The 18,611-nt window shown below is 49.4% G+C and overlaps 1 protein-coding gene across 3 annotated transcripts in view; it reads left to right on the top strand.

Annotated features, from left to right (window-relative positions):
- Positions 1-18,611, top strand: part of PLEKHA7 (pleckstrin homology domain containing A7) — a 228,734-nt gene that overhangs the window by 175,979 nt on the left and 34,144 nt on the right. For 2 of the 3 annotated variants that reach the window (XM_022555784.2, XM_089915094.1), the window contains 6 exons: positions 9,758-9,826; positions 10,002-10,082; positions 10,991-11,140; positions 11,706-11,807; positions 16,798-16,906; positions 17,079-17,305. In XM_022555784.2, coding sequence (XP_022411492.2) covers positions 9,758-9,826; positions 10,002-10,082; positions 10,991-11,140; positions 11,706-11,807; positions 16,798-16,906; positions 17,079-17,305 — 738 coding nt within the window. Of the gene's footprint in view, positions 1-6,113; positions 6,195-9,757; positions 9,827-10,001; positions 10,083-10,990; positions 11,141-11,705; positions 11,808-16,797; positions 16,907-17,078; positions 17,306-18,611 lie in introns of all 3 variants that reach the window. The other variant, XM_089915095.1, reaches the window with a different exon arrangement.

Below are 18,611 nucleotides of genomic sequence, written 5' to 3' on the forward strand. Positions count from 1 at the left end.
TTGCTGTGGCTTTTGGAAATTTCATTTTTAAATTGAATATAATTGACATATAACATTGTATTAGTTCCAGGTGTACAACATAATGATATTTCTATATATTGGGAAATGATCACAAATCTAATTAACATCCATCACCATTCTTGGTTACAAATTTTTTTTTTCCTTACGATGAGAACTTTTAAGATCTACTCTCTTAGCAGCATTCAAATATGCAATACAGTATTGTTAACTGTAGTCACTATGCTGTACATTACATCCTCATGATTTATTTATTTTATAACTGGAAGTTTGTACCTTTTAGAAGAGTCTTATTTGTTGTAGCCTCAGACTCTGGGCTCTTCTCAGTTTCTTGTGAATTCTGCTGTAAGGTCTCTGGCTTACAGAATGAGGGCACGAGATCTTGCTTTCTTCCTGTCCTTGGTTAGAACCACAGGGTTCCTCCATATAATAACCAGTTGCTTCTTCAGAGCCTCCAGTGGGGCTGGGATGGGTTTGGTTCACAGGGTGCCACTGATGTGTGTTTTCAGGCACAAGCAGTTTTGTGGATTGTCTGGTTTTGTAGTGGGGGGAGCAAGTGCCACATGGAATCATGTGGCTCTGAGGGGTACCGGAGTCTCCCATCCCTCCCATCCGTGTTTAGGAGATGAACGTCGGGCCCCACCCTGTAGGTGATGACGTTCAGGCTCTAAATCAGCCTCCACAGCACAGACAGAGCTGGGAAAGCTGCTAGAGAAGCGAGAGGCATTCTGCTTGGAAGAGAGCTGCTATTGTTCTGTTCCCACAGCTCTCTGAAAGCTCCCACTGTGAAAAGCACTTCTTATGCCTGAGCCATGACTTAAGACCGAAGGAATGTGACCTTTAATTAACTGCGGGTGTGAGAGGGCGGGCAGAGGGCCCTGCGGGAGGACACCCAGGTGACTGCGGCAGGGGACATGCCTCCCTCGGTCCCCAGTGTACCTGGCTTGAGATATTTTTAACTTGGGGATTGTCATCCAGCCTTGTAGAAGCAGGGGTATGAACATTAGGTCCTAAGGCAGCAGAGGAGGGGCCTCCCCCCTCTGAGGCAAGATCAACACCTTTGGTTAGGAATCCCTCAGTTAACTTAATGTATCTGGTAATGAGCACTTGTGCTGTATCCAGCTCTGGAGAAGCTAGGGGGGATGGAAGAGAAAAATCGAGGCTCTCTGGCCTTGAGAAACTTCCAGATGTTCTGGGTCGGGGAAAGAAAGCGTTCTGAAATAACACAGACTTTTTTGCAATGAGCGTATAAAGATTTGTCTGGCCCAGTGCTCAGAGCTGAGATAGTGAGGATGACTGTGGCTGCATGCTGGGAAGGAGGTGGCGTGTGTCCAGAGCCTTGCAGAGCCAAGGCTTTAGGTTGGTTGACGTTAAAGGGAAGGGAACTGTGGGAGCCAGGGAGAGCCAGGGTGAGGGTGGTGTGGCTGGAAAAGTGGGGACAGATTGTCCAGGTTCCGGAGTCTTTCTAGGCTTTAGGAAGGAAGGTGCAGTGAAGAAAAGTCAGGCTTGGCTTTCAGACATGAGCAAAACAAGGAGGGTTCTCTCAAAACCAGGACGTTTTCTAGCTTACGTGGTATTCAGGTCACGTAGAGCATGAGTGAGTGAGTATGGTAGTCAGGTCTCAGTGCCCAGACGTGGTGGTGTGGGCCAGATGTGCAGCCCAGCCCTCCCTCCTGCGCTCTGAACCTGGGTAGGTCCTTCCACCATGCCCACCTCCCCCATCTGACCTGGAGCAGCCCCCGGCCTCCACCTGCCCTGTGTACCACCATGTCCCTGTTCCCTGGCCTCACCATGCCCGGGGCCATGCAGGTGACACAGAAGTATTTGTAGAGCATCCACGATGTACCTAGGCCTGTGGGAGAGGCGTGGCTCACAGCAGCACAGGTGTACCAGAAAACGCTCTTCAGAGTGCTTGGTGCACGGTGCGAGGGGACTTCATAAAGTGCCTGAGCCAGAGCGACAGGAAATAGGAGGAAATAGGTGTCTTCTGATTCCCGTTGGTGTGAGAGAGCCAACCTCACGGGTGGTCCTGGAGAGAAGATCCAGCTCAGCTTGGTTTTATTTAAAGATTATAGAACTTGAGCTCAATAAAAGGGATTTAGAGAGAGAGAAACTGAGGCATAGGATAGCAGAGCAGAGCCAGGAGTCTGTGTCCTGACCGCCAGCAGAAGCGGAATAACCATAGAGGGCAAAATGTGTGTCAGTCACCATGTTTTACTTCTGTTAAATTGTGTACCCGCGGCAGTAGCCCTATAAGGGAGGTGGTGTTATCTTTTTTTCACTGACTGAGGCTCAAAGAAGTAAATGACTCTCCCAAGGCCATGTTAGTAGTTACGGGGGAGCCAGTACTTGGGAGCAGCGCTGACTCTGAAGCTGGTGCTCTTAATCACCCTGCCTCCCAGCCGCTCTTACAATGCTGCTTCTACTACTGTGGACCCAAAGGTATTAAGTTTTTTGTGGAGCTGAACTGGGGTCTTTCTGCCAGGAAATATTTATGCTGTGATAGAGACAAGGTTGCATCCTTGGGGTGTTTCACCAACTAGGAGCCGTATGTGACCAAAACATTAACTAGTGATTGGAAGTTGTCGCTGTTTATCTTGAAAAACAGCTGTGTTGATACCAGAATTTCCCTGGTCTTATAGCTGCTACTTCAGTTGCTAAGCTCCTCTTAGAGAACCAGTCCCCCAATAACAGCACCAGCAGGTGAGAGACACTTGGCTTACCAGCAACATGGGTGGGAAAAGATGCTGGGGTTTGTGTTGTGTGTGAGTCATCATTCACAAAGGCTGGCATCACCTTGGCCTCCCTCCAAGAGACAGGCTTCCCTCCAAATCAGGGAGGCAGTGGGCCTGCTCTGCTCAGACCCAGCTGGGGTGTAGAGTTCCCAGATGGACGTTTCACTTCAGGATCCAGACGAGGGAAGGGCTGGAATCAAAGGAGAGGTGATGAGGGGCTGCAAGAACTGTGGCTGAGGAGTGTATTAGGCGGGATGCTTTTGTTGGCAGGTATCCGAAACCCAAGTCAGCCTGCTGAGCCACAAGGGGAATATACTGGTTCACGTAGCCAGGGCTTGTGTTCCAGGAGCTCAGGCCATGCCACCAACTGTTCTACTTTCCACACGGCCAGGGAAGAAACGTGGCCACTTGCACACTCAGGTTGGCTTCATCCCAGCCGAGCCTCCCTGTGGAGTGAAGGGTGGGGTATTCCCTAATGGAAAGCAGACTGGGCAGAAACAAGAAACACAGCAGCAGGCAGCACAGCTACAGTGTGGTCGGTTGAAGGAGGAAGGGGCAATGCAGGCAAGACATAGAGACAGTCTATAAAGCTTTAAAATGTTACCATGTGTCTTCCGTGGCTCTGAGGGGCGATTAAAACAAGTGGATCACAGCTACAAGTAGACAGGTTTTAGTTGAATAGAAGAAAGACTTATCTAAAAGGGCCACCACAGGTCACAGTGACCTCCCCATCACTGGGGCACAGCTGAGGCCAGGTGAGCACTGAGTGGGATGTGACTGGATCAGGAAAACCCTCAGGCCCGTTGACTCTTGAGATCCTGTGACGTGCTAGACAAGATGAGCTGCCGCGAGCCCAGTGGGGTCCGAGACGAGGGCCTCGGAAGACACAACTGAATGGGCGGTGTAGCCCAGCCTGGTCATGGAGATGGCGCCGAGCACAGCCCCGCTGTGACCAGCTTCTTGTGAGAGGTCCCTCCTGGGTCCTTGTGGGGAGAGGTAAGCCTCTCTGGAGAAGGATGGTCCCCCTGCCCCCACCAGGTTGGCACAGGGTCCCCCGCGTCCCTGTCCCAAAGGCCGCAGACTTAAGGATCCAGAGCCCATGTCCCCTCCGCCTCCATCAGCTGGTGCTTGGGTTCCAGAACCCCTTGGTGGTGTTTGCCCACATGTATGGAGCTTGGTCTCCTGAAGTGAGCATTCCTGCTGGGGTGCCGAATGAGCAAATAAAAGCAGACTCCACTCTCTTAGAAGATGCTCTGTGTTGGTGTCCTCTTTGGAAATGCTTACTTTCCTGGCATTTTACTTGGCAGTGCCAGGGTGGAAAGGGTTTCACGCCGATTGAGCATCTGTCCTTGCCTGGCAGTTGTGGGGCACCCGTTGTTCATTATCTCACTTAATCCTCTCAGCACCTTTGAGCAAATAAGAATTATTATCCCCACCTTACTAATCAGGAACCCGTGTCTCAGAGAGGTAACTTCTGCAAAGGTATGCAGCTGAGATTCGAACCCTGTGACCAACTTCACACCTGCCTCCTTTCTTCCGTGTGCCATGTACCTCATCTGCCCTGAAGTTGCATTCGCTGAGTTGTATTTCTGGCATTAATGTTCTGCTCTTCAGAACCCTACACCGGAGCCAGGTCTGAGAAGGGGGTATGAAGTTTCCCTGTTGTTTACGGCTTGAATTGTTTTTATGCATCTGGGAAGCACAGCTGGTAAAGTGAGGTGGGGGAAGGGCACCTGCAACTACACAGGTGGTGCCTTTTAGGTGGAGCAGATTGTCCCTAGTGAGGAACGTCATCAGTGGCTCCAGGTGCCTGGCCTTTGGACTTTTCCTGACAGAGCCTGAGATCTAGGCTTCTCTGTTCAGAGTCTGTTTCCAGTTAGATTCTGGAGCAGGGTTCTTAAGTCATGGTCTGGAACACCATCTATCTCAGAATGATCTGGGAGCTTGATATAAAATTGCAGATCTGGGGCTTCCCTGGTGGCGCAGTGGTTGAGAGTCCGCGTGCGGATGCAGGGGACACGGGTCCGTGCCCCGGTCCGGGAAGAACCCACATGCCGCGGAGAGGCTGGGCCTGTGAGCCATGGCCGCTGAGCCTGCGTGTCCGGAGCCTGTGCTCCGCAACGGGAGAGGCCACAACAGTGAGAGGCCCGTGTATCGCAAAAAAAAAAAAAAAAAAAATTGCAGATCTGGAGGGTTCTGTTGAATTAGAACCGCTGGAAATGATGCCCAGAATTCTGTGTTTTTAAAATCAACCTCTGGGGTGATTCTTGTGCACAGTAAGCAGAGGTCTTTTATTCTGAAGAGAGATTGTTAACGCTGGGCATGAACTAGAGCAATGAATATGGATGCTTGGGTCTTACCCCTTAGAGACTTTGATTTAATTGGTAATACTCAGGTGTTACTCTTTAAGAAAGAAAGACACTCCCTAGGTGTTCTAATGTGTGGGTATGGCTGAGAAACATGGTTTAAAAGCAGTGGTCCTCAGAGTGTGATCCCAGATGAACAGTGTCAGCAATTCCTGGGGCTCTGTTAGAAATGAGCAGTCTTGGCTCCCACCTCAGAGCTGCCTAGTGAGAACCTTTGGAGGTGGGGCCCAGCAAGTGTGTATATTCACAGCCCTCCAGATGATTCTGAAGCATGCTCAAGTGTGAGAACCATTTTTCAGTGGAGTGATTCCCACTCCTGGCTGCACATCAGACTCACCCAGGAGGGCTTTTAAGAATCCCAGTGCCTAGGCCCCACCCCAGGCCAATTACATCCAAGTTTTCTTGGAGTGGGACTCAGGCATCAGTCTTTTAAAGCTCCTGGGTGATCTCAGTGGTGGAGGCAGGGTTGAGGTCCAGTGTCTTAGTGGGTGGGGACGGTTCCTTCTCAAAGGAGCTGGAAGCATTTGGCATCATGGGTAAGACATAGTGGTTTAGGTGTGGAGGCGAGGGTCTGAGGGACCAAAGGTGGGTGGGGCTGAGACTAATGCATGGCTCCACTCTAAACTACAGATTCAGTATCTTACAGTATGTGATGGGGGGAGGACAGGGGAAGAAGCAGTCCCCTCTTGTCTTCTGTGGCAGAACCAGTAAGGACATGGGCACTGAAATCAGCACTCTCACGTAAACTAGCCTGCGCGAAGATCCTTCAGGCAGCGCTTATGATCCGCCATTTACGGATGAGGGAACTGAAGTCTGGAAAGGTCCACCGGCTGGGAAGCCGCATAACCAGACTGAGACACACTCACTTGAATTGCACGACGCACATCCTCCTTAAGGTTTCCCCTTGCCAGTTCCCCAAATTCTGGCTCCTTCAAATGTCATTTGATGTCTTACCTGTTACGATTTGTTGTATTTGCCTTTTTGTTTGGAACAGATAAAAAATAATGAACCTTTGATCAACGTGCTTTACAAAGTGCTGAAGAAGTCAGCACAGGGCTGTCGGCCCAGGAGAAGCGTAAGATGATCTGATCTGTATCTCCAGGCGGGGCCATTCCATTGCTTCTGGCTCAGTGCCGACTCCATCACTTGCTTCACCAGGGGCTCTCCTGACCGCCTCCAGGCTTCCCGCGAGTCATTTCGGTTTATTTTCTGTCTATTGAAGCTCCCTCAGCGTTTTGGCTGGTGCACCAGGCTGAGCCTCTCATCAGTAGTGTTTTGTGACTCCATCTTTTGTGCTGCCATTGGGGGCGGGGGGTGGGTGGGGCTTGCCTAGCTTGCCACCAGCTTGTGTTGTGTCCCCATTCTCGCTCGTCTGCCTTCATGGTGAGGGCTGCCCTAGAGCCTGGGTTCCTTGGGAGGGAGCAGCAGCTCCTGGGCACCTTGGAGGAGCTGGGGTGTCCTGAGATTCCACCGTGGCCCTGGGATTAGGGTGGCTCTTCTTCAGGGCAGGGTGTTGATGTTTGAAAACATTCTGGAGCTGGACTAGAACAAAACGCCCACCTCCCCACCATCCACCCTTTGAGAGATGCAGAGGTAGTGCCTGAAACGTGGCCAGCTTTTATAGCATTCCAAGGGAGGCTGCAGGTTGGAAAGCAGGAGCTGTGTCCAGTCATCTTGAGCACTGCATATAGGTGTCTTGGGATGTGCTGGAGGGGAGTAAGAAGCCTGGGAGGCCTTTAATTGCTTTCCGATGTGGAGGCTCTTTCAAATGGATGAGTGCCCACTAACTTTCACTTTTTCTGGTGACAGAGCTGCTAGGGACCCATAGTTGATGTTTTGAATGGATTTAAACATTGCTATCACAAATGTGCAATTTTAAAAGGAAAATGAGATGTAATATACTGTTTGTGGCTGTGTCTTAGAAGCCTCAGCTCTCTGGAACAAAGCTAAATTCAGAAGCTTCAAGGGCCTGTGAGTTGTGTAAACTGTCACGAAGCCCCTGCTCTAAACCCTGTGACCTTTACTCCACAGAAAGAGGTCTCAGGCCCTGAGCACAGCCAGCTCACCTCGTTTTGTCACATTCACAGACTCACTAAGCAAACGCTTCTCACGCCGGGCCCTGGGCTGGGCTTTGAGGGTACAGAGAAAATACATCACAGTCCCCACAGTCCCTCCTAATTAGGTTATTGTCAAGTGAGGGGAGACAACAGATCATCTACTAAGGCCCATAATAGTGGCAGACACAAGGGGTGGGAGGATGTCCCTTGATGGGTACCAAACCCAGATGGAGGGAGGGAGACAGGGAAGAGCAGCAAGTGTGTCCCTTCTGCTGAGTTTCTAATCCTCGTAGACTCAGTCATTTGAACTCCTAATTCATAGCACCTTAAAAGCAGCACATTAAAAGGGGACAATGACAAAGTTACTTCTTAGGAAAGAGGGAGTGCTCATATCCTGAGAGAGAGAAGAAACATTATAAGTCAATCTGAAATGGAAATGAAAGCGCAGAAATTTGGGAGCATTTAGCTAGATAGGCAAATAGTCCTAATCACGAACTTCTAAGAAATTCTATATTACTGATTTTTGTAATGACTCTGATTCATCCCCCAAAAGGTTGAATTTATATTCAGTGTTCTGTGAAGGTAGTAAAGGACATACTTTTAGAAAGCTTTCCATCAAAAAGTTTAAAAGACAGCTTTCTGAAAGTGCGCTTTTTGTGCAGAAATACCTCATTCCTTGCCTGATGGTGCTGGTTAAATGAGGCATTGCTCAGTTAGACTCTCTGCCTAGCTATTTCAGTATCAAAAACATATCACCTGGAAGAAGCTTCAGTGACATAAAGGGAAGAGTTTTGCTAACAGGAGAAGTCCCCAAAGAATTATCTCAATTTGAAAATGATTTCTTCCTAGGAAGCGAGGCAAGGGCCAGCCCCTTGGAGAGTAGACAAGCTTACGGCCCCTCACTTTGGCAAAGGACTGTGACACATAGTGAAGACTCCCCAACCGCTACCTGCTAGGGTCCCAAGTCCTGCCTGGGAAATTCAACACCTGCCTGGTGTTGGTGGTTCACCAGGATTAATTCCCCTTCCTCGCTTCCCACACTGCGCCCCCTACCCTTGCAGGAGCCAGCATTTTTTGTGGATTGTTGCTGTGGTCAGTGTGTTCTGTGACAGTGTGTATGGTTGTATGTACACATACTTTGCCAGTTTGAAGAGCAGAATTTGGCTGGAGTTCTACTTTTTCTAGGACTGACCTACATGTATTTCCCTTTCACCTACCTGTGGGGCAATAAGCAATTTGCCGAGTGCATTCCAGTGTGCCAGGCCTTCCGTTCGGGGCTGACTTTACCAAGATAAAGAAGACAGTGGTCCCTGTCCTCTACTGTGCCGCCAAAGGGAGCAGGGGAATGAGTGGGGGCAGGTCTGCAGCCCAGGCTCAGCCTTCAGCTCAAGGCGTGGAGAGGGCTTCTCCCTTGACCTTTAGATTTGGGCACATGGTCGGCTTGAGTTTTGGGGGGAATGTTTGCTAATATATCTCTGCTTCTGATTCACACTCACAAACTTAATGGAGTAGGGAGAAAGTGAGGACCATTTCTCCAGCAGCTGTGTGTCCCTCCATACTGGAACCCTTTGCATAGTGACTCTGCTATGGCTAGCTCCATCCTCCATTTCTCTGGGCAGATTTGCAAAATGGAGTTCAGCCAGACGGCCTCCCCTACAAGGGGCACGTTTGAACTGGCCATCCCTGACCATGGTTTGGCCATGGGGGTACATCTGTGAAAATGGTTCCCCTGCCCCTGCACAGTTTTTGACGAAGAAGGAGATTTGGAGGAAATGAAAACACGGACTAAAAGAGTTAAGTGTTTAACTTCGCAGGTGTCAGTGAGAGATGGGCAACGTGTCGCCCACGCTGGGTCTAGGGAAAGATGGCAAATGTTGTGAAATTCCACTGGCTTCTAAGTTTGGGTGATTTTTGTCGACTGCTTTGTGGTTTCCTTTCTTGAGAGGACAGGGTAGCTCGTAACTTGTATTGCAAGTACAGCCATTCAGGGATCAGTTGAAAACCTCAGCCAGGAGCAATCCAGGTTTCTTCTCTTGGCCAGATCCTCTTCCCAAATAGCAGAAGAGTGAGGAAGGCTGATCTTAGTCATGGGGAGGTGGGCTGTTCAGACTTCCTTGAAGTAAGGCTCAACGATGCCCAAGGGATTTGCTAGTTCTTCTTGGTCCACCCATCCTATGGCTCTGGGCGGGGTCGTGGACTTCTGTTAATTATGTTTAACCCCAGGTTTAGTAGCAAAACTCTCTTATCAGTGGCGAATCTTCCACGATTCATACTGAACTCACTTGGGGCAAATTTAAGCCTTTACAGTTGATGATACTGTAACTTGAAAGTCTGTGTTTTCTTCAATTTGAGAAATTTACAAGTACTACTAAAAGATCTCAAAAAGGTTTTCTTTTTTCCCGGAAATGACATAAGCATAAAAATACAGCAGGTATTGCCCAAGTTTTTGCCCTTTCCATGCCGTGACCCTACCTGCCACTGACGAGACTTCCACAGCTGTCCGTTGTAGGGGTAACTTTCCTTCTTGACTTCTGATTCCGAACCCCGTGGTTAAACCTCCTTTAAATTGTTCACCTCCCAGATGACAGGCCGGGATCTTCTCAAGGACCGAAGTCTGAGGCCAGTGAAGATTGCCGAGAGTGACATCGACGTGAGTGAGCAGAGTAACAGGCTGACCCCTCACCTGCCTGCTGCCTCCAGACCCAGGGTGGGCAGCTTCAGGCAGGGCTTGGATGGATCTGTAGCCAAAGGCTTTTGGATCATGCTCCAAGGCCATGGCCTTTGCTCATCATCCCAGGCCCTCTCCAACCTGTTCTTGTTCACAGGTTAAACTGAGCGTCTTCTGTGAACAAGACAGGATCCTCCAGGACTTGGAAGACAAGATACGAGCCCTTAAGGAGAACAAAGTATGTATATCAGTTTTGCGTAGTCTTGGGCTGGGTGGCAGGGGTTTTGTCATCCTGTGTTTCCTCAGTATAGACTGGACTCTCATGTTAGTACTGGACAACAGATGTCTGTTTATCCAGAACAATGTCTTTGAATTTAAAGGGTATTTCTTGTGGGGTTTCTGTCTGAACCCAGAGGAAACCTTACCGGGAGACCTCAGCCTACTTATTCCAAGTACTACCTCCCTGACCTTAATTCTGCTCTGGGCCACCCCCACCTCTCCCTGGAAGCCCTGTGAGGTGAGCCTGGGAGAGGACGGCTCCACTGGCTTGCAGTGATGACCCCAGGCTCCTGAACCCCAGGGAAGCGGGGGCTGCCTTGGAGAAAGTGGCCAGAGTCGTAGCAGGGCAGAGGCTCTCACTTCCTAAAGCTCCTTTCCTCTAAGGATCTGGGCCATAGGGGAAGCAAGTCTGGTTGGGAGGGGAGGAATAGGCTGGTAGCCACTGATGTTTGGTCTCTTAGACACTTCGTGTGAATTTTTTCTTTTCCGCACTTTAACAAGGCATTATATTTGTGACGCTCAAGGTGTATAAATAACATGGCCTTTTTATTCAAGTGCTTAGAGAGTTTTCCATCTGTTCTTTGATTTAGCCTCATAGTTTATCCCCTAAGGAGTGGATGGCCTAATGCCCAGTTTATAGATGAGGAAACAGGCACAGAGCTGTTAGGTGATTTGTCCCAGGAGGCCACCCAACGGGCAGAGTCAGAGCTGGAATCAGAGGCCTTGACTCTCAGGCCCCTAGCTGGGCGCTGGCCCCTGGCCCCTTCAGCCTCGGTTCCTGGCGTGGCGGGGCGGGGTTGGAGGGGACAGCCTCCTGGGAATGTTCTGCCATTCTCTTGCTCTTTGGCCCCGGTCTGTCTGGTGCAGGATCAGCTGGAATCCGTGCTGGAGGTGTTGCACAGACAGATGGAGCAGTACCGAGACCAGCCCCAGCACCTGGAGAAGATTGCCTACCAGCAGAGGCTGCTGCAGGAGGACCTTGTCCACATCCGGGCAGAGCTCTCCAGAGAGTCCACTGTGCGTAGAGGGTGTGGAGGGTGGCAGACGCTCCCCTGCCCTCCCCAGCATGGGCTGGCCAGGGGGCTGCTTTTCTCACCTCCCAAGCTGTAGTGGAGTTGGTGGCCGGGGGCGAGGGTCTTGGCAAAGGAGAACGCCTCCAGGCTGCCTCCTAACAGTAGCTTACCTTGTCTCTACCAGTGCCTTAAGGTGCTTTCTGCCAGTGACTCCTGGGTGGCTACAGCGACACCCAAGGGGTCAGATGTTTGAGAGCAGCCTGCAAGACTGTTCCCCTGATCTGTGCGCAGTTAACTCTGAGACGTCAGAATTTCTACTCTTTTATTTGTCTATCTGATGTGGTACAGGCCCTTTCTGCCAGAGCTGGGAACCAAAGCATTCCCAAGGGTGGGAGAGGGGACGGTGCAGGTGGCCTGTCTCTCTCCCCAGGCCTGCCTGAGACCCACCAGGCTCCCCTTCCCTCTTCCCCTGTCGGGTCAGCAGTGGTCAGGAGCACAGGTGCTCATGGGGCCTTCTGAGGGGTGGGCGTGGCATAACGAAGAATCAGAAGCATTTCCTTGGCCAACAGGAGATGGAAAATGCCTGGAATGAATACCTGAAGTTAGAGAGAGATGTGGAGCAGCTGAAGCAGACCCTGCAGGAGCAACACAGAAGAGCCTTTTTTTTCCAGGTGACCCAAGGGTTCTTCATCCCTTCTGAGCTCTGATTTCTTCTTGGAGTCTTCACCTGTGAGGGATGTTAGCCCTACCCAGGGGCCTTCTCTTTTTGCACCTGGACTCAGCCTGCTCACCACCCCAAGCGCTCCCTTGGGGAACCCTTGCCCCAGCCAGGCTGTCGTGAGAAGCCTCGCCTCAGCTCCCCCTGCCTCTTTGCTCTCAAAGACAAGCTCCTGGGCATTTTTCTAAGGGTTTTACTACTGATCATTTGGGGAAACAGCCCCAAGGGGAGACAGTAGTGACCTAACCTTGCAGATACTTGAGGGTGATCTGTGTTCCTGGTTCTTGGCCCTGCCTTGGGTTCCTAGCTACTCACTTAGCAGCAGGAAGCCCCGCCTCCTTCCCCCCCAGACTCCTGAGGATAGATGTTATCAAGCCTTCACCTGATCAGTAGTGTGAATTCAGGCGAGGTGGGGTGATACCCATTGCTGTGGCCCCTGCCTCACTCAGGAAAGGCAGCCTTAGAGCCCTGCCTTCTCTGCCCTAAAACCAGGCTGCCCCGCTGATAGCTACCTCTGCCTCCAAAGCTGAGAGGAAGAAAGGCCCTGTGTGGTTTTCCTTCTTCCAGGTTGGGTCCTGCAGCTGCCAGTGTTCCCCCATTGGGTGCCCAACCAGGCTTCTCCCCCACACTCAAAGTTTTGAAAATGGAAAATAGCCTGCTTTTGAACCTAACTTCAGATCTGTATCTCTTCTTTCAGGACCCTGACATAAATTCTATTTATTTGAATTCAGCAAGCATTAACTGAGGGTTCTTGTGTACAAGGCAGCCTGTTGGGCCAGTCTGGGGGCCAGGCTTGCTAATTGATGAACTAGTTCTAGCCAAGCCTCTTCATTCAAGTGACTTAATGAACGTGTTGACTCTCTTCACATCAGCATCACCCCAGAAAACTGAAGGAATTCAGGAGGAGGTTTAGGTTTGTGGACTAGGAGGCTTTTCCCAGGCCCTGCTATGCTTCCACTCACCTCCACTCAGCGCTTTAGAGCTGGTCCCAGAGAACCTGGTCTAGGAGTATGTGGAGGAGACTCTTGCCTGTAGTTCAGGGTTGGCCTGTGAGGTCACGCAGAACTTGTCTGTCTCCTGTGGCTGTTGGGTTTTTCCCATAATTTCCCTTCATTTGAGTTAACATTTTCCTCTTCTTTTTGTATCCCCAGTATTTAGCATAATGGCTTGAAAATAAATAGGTGAATATTGTTGGCAAAGTCCTTTAAACAATTGTTTCTAGTTACTAGTTCCTTGAACTGTTCGGTCTCATTAGACTTATCTTCTTGGACTTCAACCATCCACATTAATTTCAGCCATAATTTTTTTTTTAGCTTTTCATTCCTTATGTTTCTTTAATTATACAGAAAACACATAAATGCATCTCCCTGGAAAGTCCAAACAATGAGAAGTAAAACTAAAACAGGACACAAAAGCTCCTCCTCCCTCCTTCCCTTCTCTGCCCAGTCCCTCACCTTCCCAGCATGTAATCAGTACCATCGGTTTGCAGTGTTGCCTTCCAGACCATTTTCTGTGCATTTCCAAACGTATGCACGTACATAGTATCATATAATTTATTTGGGGGAGGGAGTTGGGCTTACTTAGACAGGAATCATACTTACACATTGTTTGGTAACTTGCTTTTTTTGTCATAACTGTATGTAATGGAAATCTTTCCAAGAAAGATACCCCCAAGTTTATGCTGCCCTGTATGGTAGCTATTTAAATTTAAACATAAATTAATTAAAATTAACTAAATTAAAAATATATTCCTTAGCCACACCAGAATTATTTCATGTGGCTAGTGGCTTTCTGTATTGGACAGCACAGATTATGGAAGATTTACATAATCTCAGAAATTGTATTAGACATTGTTGGTCTTGATGCTACAGATTTCATAGTGTGTGGATATCCCATACTTTATTTAGCCATTCCTCTTCTGATGGGCATTTAAGTTATTTGCAGTGTTTTGCTTTTATAAATGGTATCACAGTGAGCATCTATGTAACTGCCTTTAGAGCTTGTTTATGAGCATTTATCTAAGATAGGCTCCTAGGAGTGGACTTGTTGGGTTGACTTGAGTGTACATCTTAAATGTTGGCAGATACCGCCAAATCACCCTCTAAAAGGCTGCACTCATTTGCCCTCCCACCCATAGCGCATGAGAGTACTGAACCTGTTTACCCACATCCTTGCCAACACTTGATGTTATCGGTCTTCTTAGTTTTTGCCAGTCTGCGTGCTGAAAAAGGACATCATGTTTTTATTTGCATTCATTTAATTACTAGTAGGTTAAACATCTTTTTTTATGATTATTGGCTATTTGTATTTCTACTGTGCCTTACTTCGTGGTAATGTAACATACAGCAGGCCCAGGATCCACAAATGGGTGCCATGTATAGGTCTTGTCACGGACTTCCTAGAGAACTTAGCCCTATAAGTCACTAGGAGGTAGGCCAGTCTGAAGCCTGGTCCCTGCAGCTTGATTTCCACCTAGCCTAGTGGCATTGCTCATGCTTTCCCTGAGTGCCACAATGACCCGGGAAGCTCACAAAGCCTTTCTTTGAGCCGGCTCTGTGCTAACTGCTTTGGGGTAATTCTAGGCCAGGCAAGCTGTTAGAGTCCTGAATAAATCATTGACGCTGGAGATAGGCTTGCAGCCCCATATGCAAATTCTCAGCAGTGGGGCTTGGAAACTCACCCCTCTTTAGCCAGGGTTGGCTGTGAGAAAACCCATAGCCTTTTGAGTAAAGATGAGTAGCTTTATTTATGAAGATCCTCATGGCCACCCAAGCAGGGAAACCAGAGGGTAAGAGAACTTCCAGGTAACCCTGAGAGTCAGTGAGAGGTGAGGCTACGTGTAGGTGTCCCTACATCTGGACAGTGAGTTCAAGCCTTTGCTGAATGTAGTACATTGGAGCCTTCCTGCTCGGTGTGATGTGAGGATACAGGTATGAAACCCCACTCTCGTGTTCCCCAAAAGCTTCCTTCACCTTGTCGTTAAGCTCTGAAATTCCATCGTCCTTGGATTGAAGTTCTCTGGCCTTTGCTTCTCTCTGCTCTTCTCTTACATGTTGAGGTGACAGGCAAAATGGGGGCAGGATTGTGAACTGACAGGTAGAAGTACACCAGGTAGACTGCCAGGGGAGGAAAGAGAGAGAGAGGGAGAGATGATCTTAACCCCATGCTCCATCTTCACCTGTTTCCAAACACTCTGCTTGGGGACCTCAGCTCTAGAGATAATCCTGTTAGCTCAGTAACATGTCTGTTTTAGGACACTCGTTCTTTAGTGGGGAGCTGAGCATTAAGCCTGTTATTTGCTTATCAGCCCTGAGGATGTGCACTGGCGTTGGAAGGGTGGAGAGAGTATGAGAGTGTGAGCTCCCCTTAGGAGGGAGGCTTCAGACGTCTGTTGTTATGCCTGTTAGATAGTATTTGATCAGGGAATTTTATGTGATTGGTCCTTTATTTATTCAGCGTACATGTACTGAGAACCTGCTCAGTGCCCAGCCCTGTGGGGATGTATCCAGGAGCAGTGGTCCATAAATATCACACACGTGAGAACGCTTCCAATTGAGGCCAGCGATGTACCTGGAAAGGAGATAGGGGTGTGGAGCCTTCCTTTTTAAGTCCATGGGGTGGGACCATGATAATTTTTTTAAAAAGAATACCATATCTGGTGTTTACACAACTCGATTAAAAGGTGCCCACGACCCTTTAATCACAGCAGACCCTGCTCACCTCTTTCTAGGGCCTCTTCCCTGGTGGTTTGGGTGTAGCTTCTCAGAGTTTGCACATGGTTGTATAGCCTGCCTTTTTTCCCATCGTACTTTAAAAAAAAAACAACAGCTTTATCATGTAATTCACATACCATAAAATTCACTATTTTAAAGTATGTAATTCACTGATTTTTTTTTTTTTTTAGCACATTCACAGAGTTGGGTAACCATCCCCCCAGTCAGTTGTGTAACATTTCCATCAAGCCCCCAAAGCAACCCGGTACCCATTTACAGTCACTCCCCACCCCCACCCCAACTTTCTACCCCTGCTCTAGCCAACGACTAATCTACTTCCTGTCTTTATGGACTTAATCTATTCTGGACGGTTCCTATGAATGAAATTATACAGGATGTGGCACTTTGTGTCTGGCTTCTTTCACTTAGCATCATGTTTCCAAGGTTCATCCATGTGGTAGCAGACATAGTACTTCATTCCTTTTTACTGCCACATAATATCCACTGCCCCTTATACTAAATCCCACATCCCAAGATTCAGCTCTGTCTTCAAAAAGAGGCTCTTTATGTTCTAGGGATGGTGTAACCTCTAGTCCTTGCCTTCTCTTCCCTTCTGCCGTGGTTGCCTAAGACAGTCTTTTTTTAAATTGTAAAATATATGTAGCATAAAAACTTACCTAACCATTTTTAAGTGTACAGTTTGGTCCTGTTAAGTGGATTCACATTGTTGTACAGCCAATCTCCAGAAATGTTTTTTATCTTGAAAAACTGCAACTCTGTACACATTAAACAACAATCTTCATTCCCCCCTCCCCCCAGCCAAAAGTGGAGCTCTGTACCCATTAACAAAACAATCCCTGTTCCCCCTCGTCCCAGCCTCTGGCAACCACCCTTCTATTTTTCTGTCTCTGAATTTGGCTACTTTAGATAACCTCATATAAGTGGAATCATACAGTATTTAAGGGAGTCGATTTTTAAGTGAGGTGGAAACAGGAAAGGTAGACTGTGAGAGCTTCTCTGAAACTTCTCCCCTGGACCTTGGGCGTCTTTCACGTCTGCACTTGCCCAGGAAGCCATGAAGCAGGCTTGGCTGTAGACCTGGTGGGGTTTCCAAAGGGTATACTGCCCCCCAGGGTGAGGGGCTCTGTCTGAATGACAGCAGAAGTCCTAAGAAGAAACTTCTGGTGAGGAGCTAAGAAGGAAGTGAACCCACTGCCTCCTCTTCCTCAGGAGAAATCGCAGATACAGAAGGATCTCTGGAGGATCGAAGATGTCATTGCAGGCCTGAGTGCAAATAAAGAGAACTTCAGAATCCTGGTGGAATCGGTCAAAAATCCGGGTGAGCGGGCCATCTTCCTGGGGGTGGGGGTGGTGGAGGCCAGCGCCTGGAGCCTGGGGGATGGCCCCTGGGGAGGTCGGGCCTTCGTGGCCTAAGTCACTCACTCCCCTTGTCCTCTGAGGAAGAGGGTCTTTGTTTCATCGCACCCTTTGCTTCTCTCCACACCCCTCAGAGAGGAAAACAGTGCCTTTGTTTCCTTACCCGCCTGTGCCTTCAATCTCCTCTTCTGAGAGCAAGCCGTCCCTGCTGCCCAGCCCGCCCACCAGCCCCATGCGGACCCCTCTGGAGGTTCGACTCTTCCCCCAGCTGCAAACCTACGTGCCGTACCGACCTCACCTGCCCCAGCTGAGGAAGGTGATGTCTCCCCTTCAGTCACCAACCAAGACGAAGCCCAGAGCTGTGAGTATTGATGACCAGGAGCTGGGCGCTGTCGTTTCCTCTCTGGCAGACGATTGTCCTTCTCTGTCCTCAGGCCCTCTTCTCTTGGGAGAGAAGCTTTTAGGGAAGCTTGGGGAGACAGACCAGCCAGAGTCCTGAGGGGTTCCTGAGCCATGAGCGGTTAAGGAGAGGTAGGGGCTCCTGCCGTTGTGCTTAGTCTCCCAGAACTGGAAGGGCCCTTAGAGGCGATCTAGCCCACTCTCCCATTTTGCAGCTGGGAAAACTGAAGCCTAGCAAGAGGCAGTGACTGCACTGAGTAGGGTAGAATTTGTGATCTGCATCGTGCAGAGAAGTGTGTGGCTGCCCCACGCAGGGCTCCGTGCAAACCTGCGGTTTGGGCCGTGAGCTTGTCTTAGCAGAAGAGCATCCTTACCTCCACCTGCAGCTGAGGACTGTGCTGGGTGGTGAGGATACATGTGGTCTTCACAGCAACCTCCTGGAGTATAGACAGGAAGGGCAGCATCTCCATCCCACAGGTAAGAGAACTGAGGCCCAAGCTGTTAAAATTTGCATGAGGTCTCCATATTAGTTAGTGAATCCAATCCACATCTTCTGACCATTCTTTGTGCCATCTGACATGTAGCTGGACATTCAGCCCTGGTCCTCAGGTTAGGTATGTGGCCCATGTGGTTGCCTGGGCCAACACCTTGGCTTGCCTGGCATAGAGAGGGGCCAAGCCCTTGGCTGAGTCTGGGAGCACAGAAGACTCTAAGGAAATAAAAGATGTGGTCAAGTACTGTGATAGCTCATGTTTCCAGGGCAGGCCAGCCTTGGCTGGAAAACATGAGGGGGCTGGTCCAAGTGACAGGGAAGCTATAGCAGAGGGGACCTTGGAATGGAGACCTCTAGGTTTTCGCCAACAAGGGCTTGAAGGAGCTTTGCCTGGGCGCCATGTATGCTTAGGACGTCTGACAAGATCAGTGCACAGTTCACACGAGTTCCTATACCTGGTCTTCACCGTTCACCTGCTTCCAGCCATGGTCTAGAGCCCAGAGCTGGAAGAAATGGTGCAGGGAACCAGGGTCATTGTGAACTTCTTTATCTTGAGATTTCCTTCCCACTCCCAGATCTAAGAGTCATGGAGCACCAGCCACAAAACAGGAGGTAGAAAATAGAAAAACAAATAGCAGGAATGGCTGGGACAGACAGGTGCTAATATAATGCAAGATGCCTGCCCCCTGGGACGAGGAGCAAAGGGAAAAAGGCCTGTGAGCAGGACTGCCTGGATTCCAGCCCTTGTTTGTCTCTGGGTCTTCAGGCAAGGCCC

The sequence above is a fragment of the Delphinapterus leucas genome, chromosome 7 (genome assembly GCF_059928025.1).
Source record: "Delphinapterus leucas isolate spDelLeu-1000000601 "Yukka" chromosome 7, BTC_Dleu_Yukka2, whole genome shotgun sequence".
In the NCBI taxonomy this organism is placed as follows: domain Eukaryota; kingdom Metazoa; phylum Chordata; class Mammalia; order Artiodactyla; family Monodontidae; genus Delphinapterus; species Delphinapterus leucas.